Raw genomic sequence first — 17517 nt, 5'->3', positions numbered from 1 at the left:
GTTAACATCATATGAGAGAACTAGCCGGCATAAATATTTTTCCACGCTATGATCGATTCGTTAACTTATGAGAAAGGGACAAGAGAGCTGTGTGACCAACATTTTTTCGCTGTCAGAAGTTGCGACTGTTACATATGAGTTACGTTGCAGATACGTAAAACTGATTGAAAATCGCGGACCGTGAACCCTGATAAAATCTGGGATAAAACGAGCTTTACACTACATCGTATGCATTAGTTATGAAGCAGAGTCACCGTGTGCTATATGCAGTCATTACAGCTGCGATGATTAATTCCTCGCGAGGGTGCAACTGATTATTATAAAATTTATTGCTGCTAGTATTGCTACTTTAATACTTTCTCTCTTATAATTTGCGAATGAAGTAATCGCGGGATTTATCATCGTATATTAATAACTAAAAATTACAGTTATAATACTTATTTCTCTTTACATATTACATGATATTTTTCTCAAGTATGATATTTAATAAATTTTGTATGAAATATACATAGTTTTAAACATTGATAAATCTTTGGCAATAATATAAAAAGACAGATATTTTATTATGAACAATCCATATCTGACGCAAAAAAAAAAAGATATTGTTTATTGCAAAATTAACTTTGCAAAAATTTGGAATATAATTCAAAATTGTATAAAGGGGAATATTTTTATAGAATATATTACAGGAATCTATATATATCTAAATAAAGCTACAAGCAAGGCAACTTACATTTTTTTTTTAATAATAAAAAATGTTAAAAATGAAAGACATAAAAATGATTGCATTATTTTTTAAATCGTGTAGGTTGTAAGGAAGCATGTAAATAATTAAGAATCGTACAAAATTGCCAAAAATTCTCGCAATAATTATAATGTTAAGAATTCAAGACGAATTACACAGACAATTAAATACAATTAAATATTCAAATTATCTATTTTTGAAAAAACCTAAGCTATCTTTATATTTAAACAGAATCTAACGATGTAATCCGGGTTTATTATTAAATATACTCGCTGTAAATTTCTCGCTGAAATTCTCGAAAAAGAACTTGGATCTGATTATCGGATCAATGGGAAATGTTCTAGAGAACACGAAACGCGTTTCTCGCAACGCATTATCGCGCGAGACGGCGTGTCACGTTTCACGTTAAATTATTGAAAAGCGAGCGGGTTGGATATATGTTTGCGATCGCGACATACCGGCCATGAAGAAAGCGTGACGAAGCGATTAGAGGGTGAGGGGAGGAGGAGAGGACGGCGCGGAGGAGGAAAGGGCGACTACTACACAGCTGCCGTGAGTGCGAGGACGACGGGGCGACCGGTGTTTGTGGCGTCCGCCACCGCCGCCCCGGCTGCCGACAAAAAGGCGAGAGAATTTCCTGAAATCCTTTCTGAGGGTCTGATTGCCATCATTATCGTGGAGTGGGTAGGAGTAGCAACGGCAACGTGGGGTGGATAGGGTGCCCCCACGGGGATGAGTTTCGTTCGGGTTGGATGAGGAGGATGAGAATGGTTAGGAGTGGAGAAACCTCCCTCTGCGCCCCCGCTCGATGAGGGGAATCGGGATGGTGAGGAGAGAGGTGGGGGGGTGGGGTGGAGGGGGATAGCGAGCGAGTGGAGGACAATCAGCGGTATTCAGCGCGAGCTGAGAACTGGAAGACCAGAGAAGCCGAGTAGGAAGGACGACGAGGCAACCACGACGACGACGACGAGAACAAGCACGATTCCTCTCTACGTTTCTCTCGTGCACCGGGATCGATCGACCACCGACACCCGCTTCGACGTAACACCCGCCGTTCCTGGCCACCGGAAGCTGCTGTGAACTGTGGCAGTCGAACTGCGGCGCGTTCCTGCGGGCCTCTCTGCGGATCGAATTCCGCCGTCCGATATAAGAGATTAACACATTGCGTCTCTTTTCTCAATTCTTATTATTAGAAAATAATAATTAATATAGGGATTTAAATTATATGTGAGGATTATAAAATAGAGAGAGAGAGAGGGAGAATGAGATTTCTTAATATCCGAAATATTACGATGCAATATAAATTATAAATCATATTTTTATAAAAATTGTAAAATAATGTTTAAGATATATTCGACAATTTATCATTATATTCTTTTCTCCGCATCAAAAAAATTCCGTTACTATTTATGTCATAAGTGAATCAAAAAAATGAAAAACGGATTGGTCGACCGGAAGCGTAAATAATTTTAACATTGCGGAAAAGGAAGATATTATTACGTCGCATTACTAACATCACGTTTTCTTTGTAAAGTGCCTTGCTTTAAGCTAAAATAATTTACGTCTTTGCCAGATGTGCGCGCTCGCGTATTTTACAGAGTTGTGAAAGTAAAGCTGGATAAAGCCGTCAAACGACGTTTCGCGTAATTGTTGCGCAAGAGGGAAATTATTTCGGAACCCGAGAACGCGCGCGCGCGCGCGCGCACGTGCGCCCACGAGGTAACGAGGCGATATAATCGTCGCAGCTGTGACGCGATGTCACGCGGAGAAAAGGAACGTCCGGGTAACACGCGATGCGCACCGATACCGTGGGCATTCCGAAAGAAAAACCATGACTTCGGTTCGCCAATTTCTTCGACCTTCCCGCTTCGCTTTCCCCCTCTCCTTTCCCCTGCGGATCACTTCTCGGAAGAGACCCTTTCCTTCCACTGTACCGGTCGTTGTTCGTTCGGATTTAACGCTGCCTCGCGGATCAAAGCGAGATAACCGAGTAACAAAGCCAACGCGAATTGGCAAGAATGAAAAGCCGAGTTCTCTCTTTCCCTCTCTCTCTCTCTCTCTTTGTCTCGCATACGTGAACCACACGCGCACGTATTCGCGGTGTGTGGTGTGGTGGTGTGACGTGGCCTCGACTCGACTCGATTCGCGTGGCGGCAGCTGATCGATGCGTCGCCATGACGACGCTTCCGCCGCCAGTCATCCAGCTACCTCCGCGCACCCCTCTTTCTCGACCTCCTTCCTCTCCTCTCCCCTCCCCCCCCCCTCGCCGCATTCGCCGCACCCTCCCGTCGCTACAGCACCCGCCGACCATCCTCCCGAGGGGTGGTGGGTGGACGGGTGCCCACTCATCGCACGTTTGCTACCAGCAGCACCGGCTGATCGTCAGCCACCATGATCCTCTCCGCGGTTCGGCTTCGAGAGAGGTATCACGACGAGAGGTCGTCGACGCTACATGCAACATCCTCCGATCCTAATCGACGTCTTCCTGAGACACATTGTCCAAAATCTCCTTCCTTGATCTACCTACCTTCCTCCCCCGCTCCCCCCCCCCTATCCGGAAAACTATCGATTTCCACCGCTATCGTGATACATACAGTCATTTCTTTACTGGGAAATGACAAATTCAGTTCCCTCTAATTGATCTTAGTCTCGAAAAGTGGCTAACATGCGTACGATGACAGTCGTACTTTAATTCGAGTCAAAATCTAGATCGACGATCTTTTCTTGAAGCATTAGAATAGAGATAAAATAACGTATATTTTCCTTATTTGTTAGAATTATTAAATAATATAAATTGCCCGATAATAAATAATGATATCGAGATACTTGAGTTTGCAGGTCTTAAAAAAATAATATTTTTACAATAATGAAATTAGCAATAACAGTTATTCAGTCTCATAATTATCGTTTCTAGCAATCTTTTCCAGACACTCGCGATTCCGTTCAGAGATAATTATTAATTTTATCATTGCGAGATTATCGTATCGTTTCAATTGCCGCCTAACTTCATTTGTCGCAATTAATTGCGCTAGCAAATTAAACAAAAACGGCAAACTCATTTGCGGTGAGTTCATCAGTAGACTATTTAACGGTGTCAATCGCGATCGTGCATGCGTCACGTTGATCGATTCGAGTCGAGAGTAACCCGAGATTATTCTCGCCATCAGAGAGGAGACGAATTAATTACCAGAGCCGATGGACGCGATCTCCGAGTATAGAGATAGGAATTTTTTTAATTTTAATCCCCGAACGATCCCGAGGTGGTCCAGCGGTCGGCGGCGTTATCAGCGTCGCATTCGTCATCCCGCGGCGGGAAAATATGCTCGCGTTGGGTGCGCGCAAGCACGCCGTGGGCGCACGATGTAAATAATCGTTTATTGATTAACTGTTTGACTGCGCAAGTCGAGTTAACTATGGCTAATCTCTGATTTGTAACGCCTCCCCCAGCCTCGCTCGCCGAGGGTGGTTGCGTTGGAGGACGCGTCGGCGGGGCACGAGGGGGGAGAGGGTGAAGGAGAAGGGGGAGGAGAAGGGAGACGACGAGGGAGGGATGGATAGACGTTGGCCGCGAGGAGAGAGCCGGAGAAAGGGGGATAGTATTCCCCCTCGGCACGTAGTTTTCGCCCTGTGCAACCCTCCTAGCGCTAACACGGAATTAATATCTCGCGAGTTAACGCCCCCCCCCCTCCCTCCTCCCTCTTTTCGTCCCCCTCGGCGGCCCCGAAACGGAAATGAGCGCGCGGATGCCTCCGCTCTCTCGGTTCTCCGCTTCGCTCGTCTTTTCCCTCGCACACCGTCTCGAACACCGCTCTCTTTCTCTCTCTCTCTCTCTCTCTTTTCCTCCGTTCTCTCTTGCGGTCCCATTCTCACTTCTGCGTGTCTCCTCTTCGAAGCTTGCATCCTCTCCCCGTGTTTCTTCCGACCTACGTTCGCTTTTGGCATTCTCACCGACGGCAACACGTCAGAACTTACAGGGCCGGTTTATCTGTCAGATACTTGCAGGCACTAAGCCTGCTGGGGCTGGGAAAATGTATAGGAGCTACAAAAAGATACTTGGCGAAGTCAAAAGTTAAGCATTGTTTTAATTGAATGTCTGCGAGGCGTAACATTAAATCAACTAAGACAACTGCAATCTAACTCAAGTTCTTATCAGACAAAAACACATGAATATAATAAATATTAAATCATAATTTGAGACAATTATCTTTAGTAAAATTAATAATCAATCAAAATTACAAAATTTATATTAATAAGAAAAAATATGTATTATCCTTATTATTGTTATCCTGTAAAATAAATTTTGAGATTTTTTCCATTCGATAAAACGTCAAAGTGATAATTGAAGATAATATGAATAGAGTGACGCGTTACACAATTTTTTCGAAGAACTTTTATATAGAAAATTATATTTAATATAAAAAGAAATAAAAATGCAATATAATATGATATTTTGTAGCTCATATACATATGATTTATATTTCAAGATGTTAAATTTGTGAGAAGAGATGAATCTCCGAAAGCGAGGATGCTCGCGAAAACTTTTAAACAGCCCTGTGAACTTTATACGATCTAATCTGTTCCCTTTTCTCTTTTTTTCTTTCCTCTTTCCAATACTGAGATGCGTCGGAACGCGATAATTATATTTTAAGCCGAATCCGGCGGCGCTTCCGTCCCATCCTGTCGCGCGTTTCACTCCCCCTCTCGCTTTTAAACGCGGCGTGTGGCGTAACGTAATGCTGCGAAACTATGATTTAAATTAAAGTAACATCATTCGCGAAGACTGGATAACACGTATCATTGATCAAAAGCGCACCGCAATTTTGAAGTGTGATTTTTTAAATTAATAAACTTAATATATTTTTATAATATTTAAAATTACATTTTTTATATATTTTCTGAAGTAATCAATCATATATCTATTATATTATTTAGCATTATTTATTTTCACAAATATATAAAAGTTAAAAGATATAAAAATTTCTTTAAAAACTTTAAAGCACTTCAAGTTGTCAAAAAAAAAAAAAATAAATAAATAAATAAATAAATAAATAAAATTTAGAATTCCCTTGTGCGTATAAGCAGCCCTTCTTTCTGTCGTCAGAATTATTAAGGGAGATAAAATTCTTTGTTATATAAATTAAAAAAACAATGCAGCATTACATAAAAACAACAAACTATAAAATTCGATTCGAAAATTATCGAGCATTTTAGAGAAATAAACTATTGGTTTTTATTACTTTAATTAAATCACATACAAATGGAAATCTCTATAATAAGAACCTACGGTTGAATCGTTGAAATCATAACAAAGATCGCAACGGAGCGGACAGAAGCGGACATCCGGTAGATAGGAACAAAAGTACAGTTTGGTTAGTTCGGAACCGCGCTACGCCAGCTAGAGATATGCAAATTTGCAAATAATTAGGCCGAAGATATGAAGCGTACGCTAACGGCTTGGACTGCGGGGATGGATGAGTACTTGGGCCTTTGTCTGAGCCCGCGATTGCGTTCTTGCGTAACGTAATTGATGGCCTTCGCTTCTACGCAATCCACGCAGCACCCCCTTGTACCATTATTATCGCGAATCCGTAGTTATAAATTCATCAGAAAATAAATTTAGATATGCAAACAGCATAAATCAATGATGTTTAATGATTGAAATTTATTATTTTAAATGTATAAAATATTCTTGAATTATGTCAAATGTCAAAAATATTTTAATATCTTTCTAATAATTCTTTATCGCCTAAAATATATTTTAAATATATTCAGGGTGCGAGTATGTAAAAGACCTTTTTTTATTTCACATCAATATATTAAAAACGTGAAAATAAGACAATTTGCGATACCTATATTTTTTTCTTAACTGTTGTTTAATTTTAATTAAATCAGTATTTATACTCCCCTTCGTTTGAATACGACAAATAAGGAATACAATTATCTATTGGAAGCAGATTTCGTGTCAATGTATGGCTTTGTACCACTGCCGCGTGCAGACCAGTAAACATGCCACACGTTTGCCAGTGCATTGGACTTTAAAATGCTACGCAAAGAATCTATGTAAAGAATCACTCAGGCCACTTGTCGACACCCATGCCGAGATATCAACCAGAATACGCAGCGTATATCGCGATTATTTAGTTTATCATTTATAACGCCAACCTCCCCTTAGAGTGAGTACCGTGTAATTTTTTAAAATTTATTTCGACATTTTCATTAACAAGAAGATCAAAAATAAATTTTAAATTGATTATAGAGTCTAAAAATATTCCGTTTCAAGGGATTTTCTATACGATGTTAAAATCTATTTGCATTATTGAGAGATATTACGCGTTTTTCGAAAAATGGAATTTATTTTATATTTTTATATACCATTGTTATGTATGTTGAAAAAAAAATTAGGCGTGAAAATGCAAAATAATAAAAACGGATGCAACGCATTACGCATTTAGAGGAAAACTTAACTGCGTAAAGCTATAAACAACCTTGATGTATATTATAAAGTTACATGAATATTCGTTGTGCTGTAACACGTCTGACGGATGTGGGTACATTTTTTTTAAACGCGTATATAACGGACATCGCGCTATTTTTCTAACCGTTCTTGCGTACATTTTTCTCACTTTGTCTCATCCTTATATATTGTGGATGTATATGTGTGAGTGTACGCGGGTATACACTTGCAACCTCACATCGCAGATCGGATATCGTCTCCTGCGAGACGTCGTCTGCGAACGATTTCGTTTTAACCATAGAGTTATCAACATCGCGCCGAGTTATCGGTGCACCCAAAAAACGACACCGATCCCGAGCATAACACACATGTATGTCGACATGTAGACGGCTGCTATCCTATTATCTGCATCCCACCGGGCGGTTCGAGCATATTGTACAAATTGAATGCGAAGAATTATCTGGCGATAGAGAAGAAGAGAGAGAGAGAGAGAGAGAGCGGCATGAGAGGAGATATGTATCATCGCGCACTTAAGCGACCCCCAAACGTAACAAAGTGACACGGTTCTTATCGTGTTATGGACCGAGAAAAGGGCGAAGGAGAGAAAAGAGAGAAGGAGGGGAGAGGGTGAGAGGCGCTGCTGCGCTGTACTAGCCGCGAGAATGCGCAGCGCTAAAAAGGAGGGGGCGGAAAGAGAGAGAAGAGAGTATCCCCGCTGCGACGGGGTGTACAACTAGGCACCCTCGTGTCCTTCCATGCCCTACCTCGCGGCTATGCATCTCGCGTACAATAGCCGGCGGACCGTCATGTTTCATGCCGCGCACTATGATACACGCTATACGCACCAACACCACCCGCGTTCATGTCCGAGTGCCGCAAGGGAGAAAAAGAGAGAGAGAGAGAGAGAGAGAGAGAGAGAGAGAGTGCGCTCTCCGGTATCAAGCTTCATCTCGAGATAATGCGAAGGGCGAGGAGGGTTGAAACGAGGCACGCGGCCCAAGTGCCTCCTCAAGACCGATCGACGATAGCACTCCGAGAGCTCGAACCGGCTCCTCTCTTCTAATTGAGCTAATCGCCATACTAAGCTTGCTACCACTGTTTCGTTCGTTTTCGAAGCACAAAGATTCTATTGGCTTCTTTTTTACTTTCTGTCTCTTTCAGCACATAATACCATGCTTTCTCTTTTTCTCTAATTCCCTGTTCAATATTTTTAATATTTCAATATTCTAATATTTCTTCAATATTTTATAATATTATGATTTCTTTTATAATATTATGACGGTAATTTTCATTTTGTTGTAGTTAATTGTATTTCACATCATTAAATTTCTAATGAATGTTTTTCTGTATAAAAGTTTTTAATCTATCTGAAGTCCATTTTTCTTTTTTTATCGAAACGATAATTGTATTTTTTTTTCTTACTTGTTAACTTTTGTTTAAGGATTAAGTTCCTGGCTACTTCAATATTCTCATCATAAGCGATTCGCAGCTTTCCGCTCCCCGGTGACGTTTTACGTTTCGCTCACGAGGAAGGTATGCGGTAAAGCACGGTCGGACACGGTGAATAGGGGATGGCCCGTTGGGGGTGGCCGATGCAGAAAAACGGCGACGAACCCCTCGACGCGGGGGACGTGGGGGGGGGGAGGGGGGCGCTTTAACCCCCGGCATGCCGCGCGACTCCCTCGCGGGTACTCGAGAGTGATCGCGCGTTAAATGCGCCGCCGGGCGCACGCGGTCGCGTGTCGCGCGCGTGCCCTCTTATCGGGGGGAGGAAGGAGGAGGGGGAAGGGGACGCTGTCGAAACGACGTACGCGACCGGGCGTCTACGAAAGAGAGACGGGGTACCTCGAACCCCGTGTGCGTAACGCGTGTGCGTGACGAGATGCGGAACGAGCGTACGCGTGTTGTAGTTGTACCTCCTGGGCCTCCTCCTCGCTTGCACGCGCGGGGATATCGCACACCGTAGCGTGAATCACAGTTATGAACGGTAAATGATTCCTGTCGATGTGTCCGTATACGCACGCTAGCCACTTTCAGTCTTCGACGATCGTCTTTCTCTTCATCGATATTGTAGTATCTCTAATTATTCTATCGTAAGAGGTACATACTATCAGAGAAATTGTAACGCATCGTGTGTCAACGAAAATTTCCAGTCAACGAAAAAAATGTCAAACATAGTCGACGAAGGGAAGAAACGACGATGATCGTTGAAGACTGAAAGTGGCTAACATAAATGTACAGACACATTGACAGAAGTCATTTATTAGATTATATTGAGTCTAGTATATATAAGTGCATTGTAGTTTTTTCATTTCTTTTTGTAGAATAATTTATAATCATTATTAAAATATCTTATATGGATAATAATTTCTTTTTATTTCATATTCAATTCATTTATTTATACTTAGATTAAAAATAAATCATTCACAATTTTTATTGTATATTTTTTCGTTAGATAAAATTGTCTTATATTTATTATATATTTATTATTTTATTACTAGTATTATTATTATTATTATTATTATTATCAAATATCTTTTATTGAAATTTTCGCTATATTGTTTAAGTGAGATGTACTATATTTGTAACATAGTCGACTGTAAGTAATAACGAATGCATTGAATGGAGAAACATTGGTTTAAAAAAATTCTGCAAACATAAAATTGCAAATTAAATTGCACATTAAAACCGGACGCGAATAACAGAAAACAGGATGGTTCGCATACATTTATATGCGGCGTAAAGCGTCTTCGTTATCAGAATAATAATAATAAATAGTTAATTAAGACAGCCTCATATTTTTTCATGGAATAAAACAGATTTTATGTAAATGTTATCGTTCTCGGTACTTGAAGTGTAATTATAACGAAATGTAAATCTCCCGCTGAAATAACAAGAGCATCGTGTAATTTCGTAACTCGAAATGATCAGGGTAATTATTATCATTTGACGATGAAATCATGCCGCGTTGGATAGTCTTCATTGACAAGCAGCAGCTGTGTCTATTGATTATTTGAGGGCATTGCACGCTAAAATGCAATTGTAAAGTTCCATGTAGAGAGGAATGGGAAAGCGCAAAATTCGTGAAAATAACGATTTTAATCATCGGCACAACGATTTTACATTATTTTTCGTTTTTCCGGGTTTTCGGAAAATACAGACATTTAAAACGAAATTATTCGAATGGAAAGTTTTATCGGTAAATTTGAGTGTTCTGGAAAATACGAGAAAAGTTAGATAGGTTTCCGAGCAGTTACGTAGAAAACTATAGTAATAAAATAATCTTGCTTGTGAAATTTTTTTAATTTCACTGCGGTTTCATACCGACAAGTCATTAATGATCGTCGTTTTATTAAATGAAAAATTTTTTAAACATTCATAGATCTTTTGAAAATGAATTGGTCGCGAATTCAAAATTTCTAGATTACTTCTAACAGCGAAAACATAATATCAATTTATATAAATCTTATTTTGAAGAAAATAATATTATTTTTAGCGCAAATATAAAAGATGTGTCTCCGCATTTAAATAATTTTTATTACAAACTTAATGCCTATATATATAATATTATAAATCATTTCGAGGGAGAGGAAAAATTCATTCAATCTTTATGGGTTAATTCCATTTTGCTTGAAGAGATAGCTCGGTTGGAAAAGCGACAGATTGGACAGATGCCGACTCTTGAGGTGTCGTCACCGGGGTAGCTCCCGCCGGCGTGGCGACACGCCGGCGTACGAGAGCGCGGTTACCGCAGAGGGTTTGTTCCCGGAAGGGAACCGGTGGCACGTCGTTACCGGGGCAAACTACGCCGTCGACAAGCGCCGGTCGGTAAGTGCAGGAGGTCCGGTGCACGTCGGCCGCCGCGTGCTCCCGGTCGGCCGTCCACCCCCGGATCGCCGCCGCCGCCGCCACCACCGGATGCTGCTATTCGGGGCACCACCACGGCGGTCTCCCACCATACTCGCGGCACGCAGGCGCGCTTCCGCCCTTTCGCTCGCGGGGGTGTCGATCTCCCCCGCAAGCCCAGCCTTCGCGCTTCTACGTCGAACCAACCCCCGCGCGACCTCGGCGCCCTTCGGGGGCGGAAACCTCGCCCCCGCTGTTCCCTCGATCGCGTACTTTCTACCCCCTTCCCCGACGACGTCGTCGTCGTTCGTCTCGCGCGAGCCGGCAGTATCGCTCGGAGCGGGTCGGCAAGATGATCGGCGCCCTTAACAGCGCGCAGTCCACGTATAGTACGCTCGTCAACACGACGATCATTAACGAGACGAGGGTAATAATATTACGCGGCGCCGTTCGAGACTGAGACGTTCGTTGCTGAGATATGATCACGTTTCTGGCCACGTGGTCGTCGCGCCTCGTGCCGCAGCAGCTAATCCGAAAGTCGACGACGGTGCCGCGATAAGAGCGGCAGCTGGACCGCGCGAGACACCGTCGCACCGGGTGACAGATAGACCGGGGGGAGGGGGGCATCGTGTTCGCGGGCACCGCGCGATGCTGGACCTCAAGAGCAGCGGTACCACCGCGACGGAGCTACCACGAACCACGGCGTTCACCAATCTATCCATGCTGTTCGCCGGTACGTTCTCCCCGTTTCTCGTTTCTGTGCCCGCGCGTTTACGCCTATGTGAGCGCCAAATTCTTTATTAGCGTGCCGTATGTGTTCAGGAGTGTGCTGACAAATAAAAACATTACGTTCCCATATGCTCTCCATAGCTATCACGCTCGGTAGCACGCGTGTCCACCTGCGTATTTCACGCTCGAAACCGTGTCGTCGTCACCAGCTACGTGTTTAATCCCACGTATCGCGTGTGCTTCTGAAAATCTCTTCGTGCACTCCAACAATGAAATGAAGGATCTTATAATCTTATATGCCATATAAATCTATTTTTTATGTGTGTAGAATGTCGCAAATGTTAAGAAATCCATGTCATTTCATTATGCAAACGTATTTTCAGAAGCAGGTGCAAAGATTTTATCTAATCAGATACAGAAAAAATCTGATAGTATATTACAATTTTAGATCAATGATAAAAAGCGCTTTCTGCGAGTTTATCCTCGATAAAATATGTTTAACTCTTTATGTAAGACAAATTAATTTTCAAATATTTTAAGCAAGATTGTTTGCTATTCTGTCAACAAAAAATTTAAGAATCCAATATATGTTATAACAGCACTTTCAAAAATATTTATTTTATATTATCTACAAAATTATTATTATTATGAATTTTTAATCAATTTTTGTCTATCGAAAGAATTAAATATCTTTGTTAAATCCTCTAGACACAATAACCGATCACTTTATAATAATCTGAAGGATTAAGCCATTAAATGTAACAAAACGCGATATGCGATAGCTATGACAGCCTAATGTCATAGAATAATTATTAATCATCACGTGGCTAATGTGAATGATAGAGAAAAATAACCATTAATTAATTGTTCTATCAAAAATATATTTTTACAATAAGATCTGCATATCACGTATATTTCTATTATGCAATTTTCGTATTGATAATTTGATACTGAGATTTTATTCTTCCATGCATTGTGTCTTCCAAATTTTCTTCACCTTTAAATCATAAATCAAAGTAAAAAAATAAATCCGTAAGCAAAAATATTCATTTTGCATAGCATCTTTTTTGTGTTGTGTGCGACATTAAAATCCGTGAAATCATTTATTATCAATAATATTGATTCAATAATTCGTTGAAATTCTCGTCCGGATTTTCCGATAAAGCCCGTATCTTGTGACGCCGCGATTTTCACGAAAATCCCAAGGAAAATCGGCGCGTATTACGGAATGATCGGCGCACCCCCTCGCCACTCGAGAAACGTGAAATCCGAGGCTCCATTAATGGACTCCGGGGTCTCCAGATCAAATGAAGGGGGCAGTAAAGACGAAAGATCGAGCCGTGGCGAGCGGGCGTCGTTTTTGTTTGCTCCGGAAAGTCGGAGTTTCTGCCGCGCGCTGTGTGACGTACCTACGTATGTACACACCGAGGGTCGACCCTCGTGCCAATAACTGCCAAATGAAAATATATCTGTTCGCAAACATCGCCACTGACGATACGGCGCGGCAAACTCTCGAGAGAACTCTCGCGTGTGATGTTGCTCGCGGCTAATGTACATCGTCGCCGTCGCTGCCGCGCGAGAGCGACGCGTCACCCGCGCGCGCACGTGTTACAAATAATTCCGTATTTGTTCAACTGACGTCCGTCTTGTTCGGATATTATTCGACTGGCCGAATCGGTCGATTGACAATCGTCGATCGAATGTATCCAAAAAAAAAAAAAGGGAGAAATTTAGATGGATAGAGAGAAAGGGACCTTCCAAAGAATTCAAAAATATATATATATATATCATATATTTTTTATGGAAGCTTATAATTTAACTTGTTAATATTATTATCTTTAATGGTTGCAGTTTATAAGCGAACAAAGTAAACTCAAATAACAATTTTGATATCTAGTACTTAACAAGAGAAAAGGTGTGCATTTACGACACTCCTTATGTTTTTTCCTTATGCCTTTATATGACACATATTTGATTACGAAATATTGAAGCAAGCGATTAAAATTTTAACGCAATAGTTGAATATTTTACAACTTCAAGAAGCATAGATAAACGTCTGTCGCTACAGATTATAAATCGGGAATAAATTTCCCGAAAATGATAAGCATATTTGCAAAATATATGCACAATATATATGTAGACTTTCTCGTGTGTGTTTCGCGTTTGTGAAAAAACTGGAACCGTTAAAGCATCGTAAAGATTTCGTGAAGTAGAAGAAGCACGTTATTTCTTCGCCATAGCCACCTCGAAACGCTGTCGCTCGTCTGATCAGATATACTTTACGGCTCCTCGCGATTTCTCGAACCGATTAACCGGTAATTGCGGACGATATACGCTACCGACGTGACCTCAAAAAGTGTAATCGCAATTGGTCCGGCCGGATCACGAAGTACCTGCCTGCCGGTCGATGAACAGTAGATTTCTAACGCGTATTGCGGCAAATCGACAATTTTGTATTTTTGAAAAAGAGAGAAAGATAATTAAAGAATAATTTCTCTTATTTCAGATGCTAGCAGCTCTTACAAGGGAGGCTGGAGTCACGCCACGTCGCCGGCACCTGGTCAGGGTAAGACTCATCTAAAGTTTATAGTCGTTTTAAAAATATTTAGTAGTATAAAAATATTTAGTAGTATGAGGAGAGAAAGGGGGAAATATATAAAACAACTTCGTTTATCGATACAAAAATCCTATCATTATTTAGTGTGAAAAGTAAAAATAAAGCAGACAATGTGATATAAACAGAAATTTGTGGCTTAAAAAAAAATATTTAATAAAAAATATGATTCTATAATATTTAAAATATAAAATCTCTTTTTTTAAATATATATCTCTATATCTTGGTATTCTCACATTTTATTCGATTAAAATATTTTTAGCACACACCCAAGTCATTTTTCTATATAATTTTCATTAAAATTTCAGCATTTTTGCCACCGGATTGGCAGTTTTTTTCGTATCGTAAAAAGTAGTAGGACGTGTCCAGGGCTGACTTGCACACGAATTCGTGCACAATTAGCTTTAGATACGTCACGACTTTTTATGACATGAGAATAAAAAAACTGCCACTCCGGTGGCAAAAATGCTTAGTGGAAATAATATATTTTCGAAAAAGGTCCAATTTATATTTGACTTGTCCACGTGATATTAAGCAAGATGTGTATTTCTTCCGCATTTTTTATAGTTGCAATAGAATCTCAAAGAATTTTGTATTTTAGCAAAGCAATCTTCCAACCCTATATCAAATCACCATCGACTGATAATCAACGGCTGATCTTTCATGCTTTTTTTCAATTAATTTCCCATCGTCACGTGACAAGCTAAGATAGTTTTCTATATAAATTCCACGACCCGTCTCGCTTGTCGTGTATTATGTTCCTCTTGCAAAAACTCTCGCTCTGACCGAGTGGGGGTTTTCTTTCTCCTCGTCCTCGGTTCGCTAGACGCTACATATACGTAAAGGGTGGGTCGAGGCGCCGCTCGGTGCAAATTCACGCGTCGCGACGCTCCGTTCTTGTTCGGGCAAGCTTTGTGCGTGCAAACGCGTGGAAGATGTAAGCGTTCGTGTAGGTGTTCGTGTGGGTATCTGTGTGGGTATAGGTGGCGTCCCGGTGCTTTGTGGCGCGTTGAACCGCGGCCCCTTTGTCGTCGGAGAGCGAATGAACGAGAGAGAGAGAGAGAGAGAGAGAGAGAGAGAGAGAGAGAAAGGGTGAGGGTGGCAGAGAGCAAGCCCGGGGGCTGTAGAGACGCCTGCCCACACGGTGGTAACGTCGAAGAGCAGACCCCACCCTGTGTGGACGCCAACACCGACGCCAGCACAATCATCTCGCGGAGATCAGAGAACTCTGCCTGCGGGCATCTTTGTTATAAACGGCTTCTGGCCCCGCCAACCAGGTTACAACGACCGTGACGTTGTTCGAGATCACCTCCGCGACGCGCGAGAGCACCCAAGTTCCCGTCTTCAAACGCGTGTGAATGCGGAGTGTCAACATCGTGTGTCCACCTTGCCCGTATTCGAGATTGTATTCAGAATCCGCGCAGCCTGCCGTGTCACATCTCTTAGCACCAGGCTTTAAACGTAATTTAATGCAACGTATATACATACAGCGTTGTATGTGACGGGCATATAGTAGATCACAAACAGACCTAACCGGCTGATTTTATTACACTATTAAGTTTTTATCTCTAAAACGAGATATATTTTAAATTAATATTGTGCAAATAATAAGATAATTACTTATGGAATTTATCCTATACAAAAAAAAAATTTATCACCTGTCATTTATTATTTCTTTACGTTTATAATTAAATTAACTACAATTTATCGAAAAACACATATATCTTTTACTATTATTATTATATAACTTTATAAAACGTTAAGATGGAATAAAATTTTGCCTTTTTAATCTTCATCTTGAAGCATACTTTATCTCAAAGCTTGATGAAATGATTTAAAAATATTAAAAAAAATAAATATCTAGAATCATTCATTTTTGTTAGCTATAATATAATTAATAGAATTCTGTAAACGAGATTCATTTTTGGAGAGGACAGATCTTGAATTCTTTCCTTGCTCCGTATCCTCTGAAAGTTTAATTTTCAGGTATTTCTCGCGACGATGTACGAATCATTTTAGCACGGCGTGAGGAAGCTCCGGGGCTTTTTCGAATAGCGTGCTCCAGCTACCGTCCTCTGATCTTGACAGGCGCGGGGTTCGGCGCCTTTGACTCGGTTTGCGCTTTGCGCCGCGACGCGAAAGGGAGCGACGTCGTCGTCACCGAGATTCATGAAATTACTTGACGTGACGCGCGTTGACCCGAGGGCACTTTGCGGTTCTCCAGACCGCATGAAATTGAAATTACAAGCTTGTCTCCTCCTATAGTAACTTCAACGATCTCATCGTTAGAACACTCAGGTTGCACCGTATATATATATATATATTTCGATAAATATTAGATACATTCAACTGAAACTGGATTAACAATCAAATCGTCGTTCCATAAAAGTTTCAGTCTATGTTTTAGTCGAATGTAATGGATCGTATCCAAAGAATAACTGAAATTGAGAGAATTCGCGACATAAACAATATCCGTACATATAAAAATGTATTTAATTCACACGCAAGTTTTCATTTCCTCGATACTTGCCATAATATAAAATTTTTGCCAACACAAAATATTCTCTTCTCATTTAATAAAATTCTTTACGTATAGAGTTAATTAAAATAAGTTTCAATTATTTCAACTCTAAGAAATATATTTTATATAATATATGTGTTTGTGCATTATATGAAATCTTTAATTCCTAATAATATTAAAAAAAAAATGTTATTAGAAGTTTTATAATAAAGTTTCGAAAGCGACTATTAATAAAATCATACGAGAAAATCGAAAAAATACAAAGTGCTCTTCTAAACCATCCGTTCTAATGCAAATTATTTTCTCGTTTACGCTCGCAATATTCTAACATCCGTAATGTCATGCAAGGACATGATAAATTGACAGCCGTGAATTAACACATCAAAGATATATCTGCGGAACCGGATAATTCGAGTATGCCCATTAATGTTACTCGCGTGCTCCATGGCTCCAAGTTGTTTCATGTTTCAAAGCAGGTCATGCTCGTATAACCTTTTCGTACGAAAATGCACACCAAAATCTTGTACTGTTCCACGCGATTTAATCAAAAGTCAAAGGAGTTGAAAAAAAAAAAGTCTACTCGCGTGAATTGCCCGCTACTTAATTAT

General features: G+C 40.6%; 1 protein-coding gene across 3 annotated transcripts in view; it reads left to right on the top strand.

Annotated features, from left to right (window-relative positions):
* The window catches only part of LOC126852007 (transcriptional regulator ERG homolog), a 48300-nt gene that overhangs the window by 18238 nt on the left and 12545 nt on the right, over window positions 1-17517 (top strand). For all 3 annotated transcript variants that reach the window (XM_050596450.1, XM_050596449.1, XM_050596448.1), the window contains one exon: window positions 14281-14340. In XM_050596450.1, the coding sequence (XP_050452407.1) occupies window positions 14281-14340 (60 nt within the window). The remainder of the gene's footprint in view (window positions 1-14280; window positions 14341-17517) is intronic.

The sequence above is a fragment of the Cataglyphis hispanica genome, chromosome 9, assembly GCF_021464435.1.
Source record: "Cataglyphis hispanica isolate Lineage 1 chromosome 9, ULB_Chis1_1.0, whole genome shotgun sequence".
NCBI lineage: Eukaryota > Metazoa > Arthropoda > Insecta > Hymenoptera > Formicidae > Cataglyphis > Cataglyphis hispanica.
The sequence above is the reverse complement of the archived record's forward strand: the minus strand, read 5'-3'. Positions and strand labels throughout refer to the sequence as shown.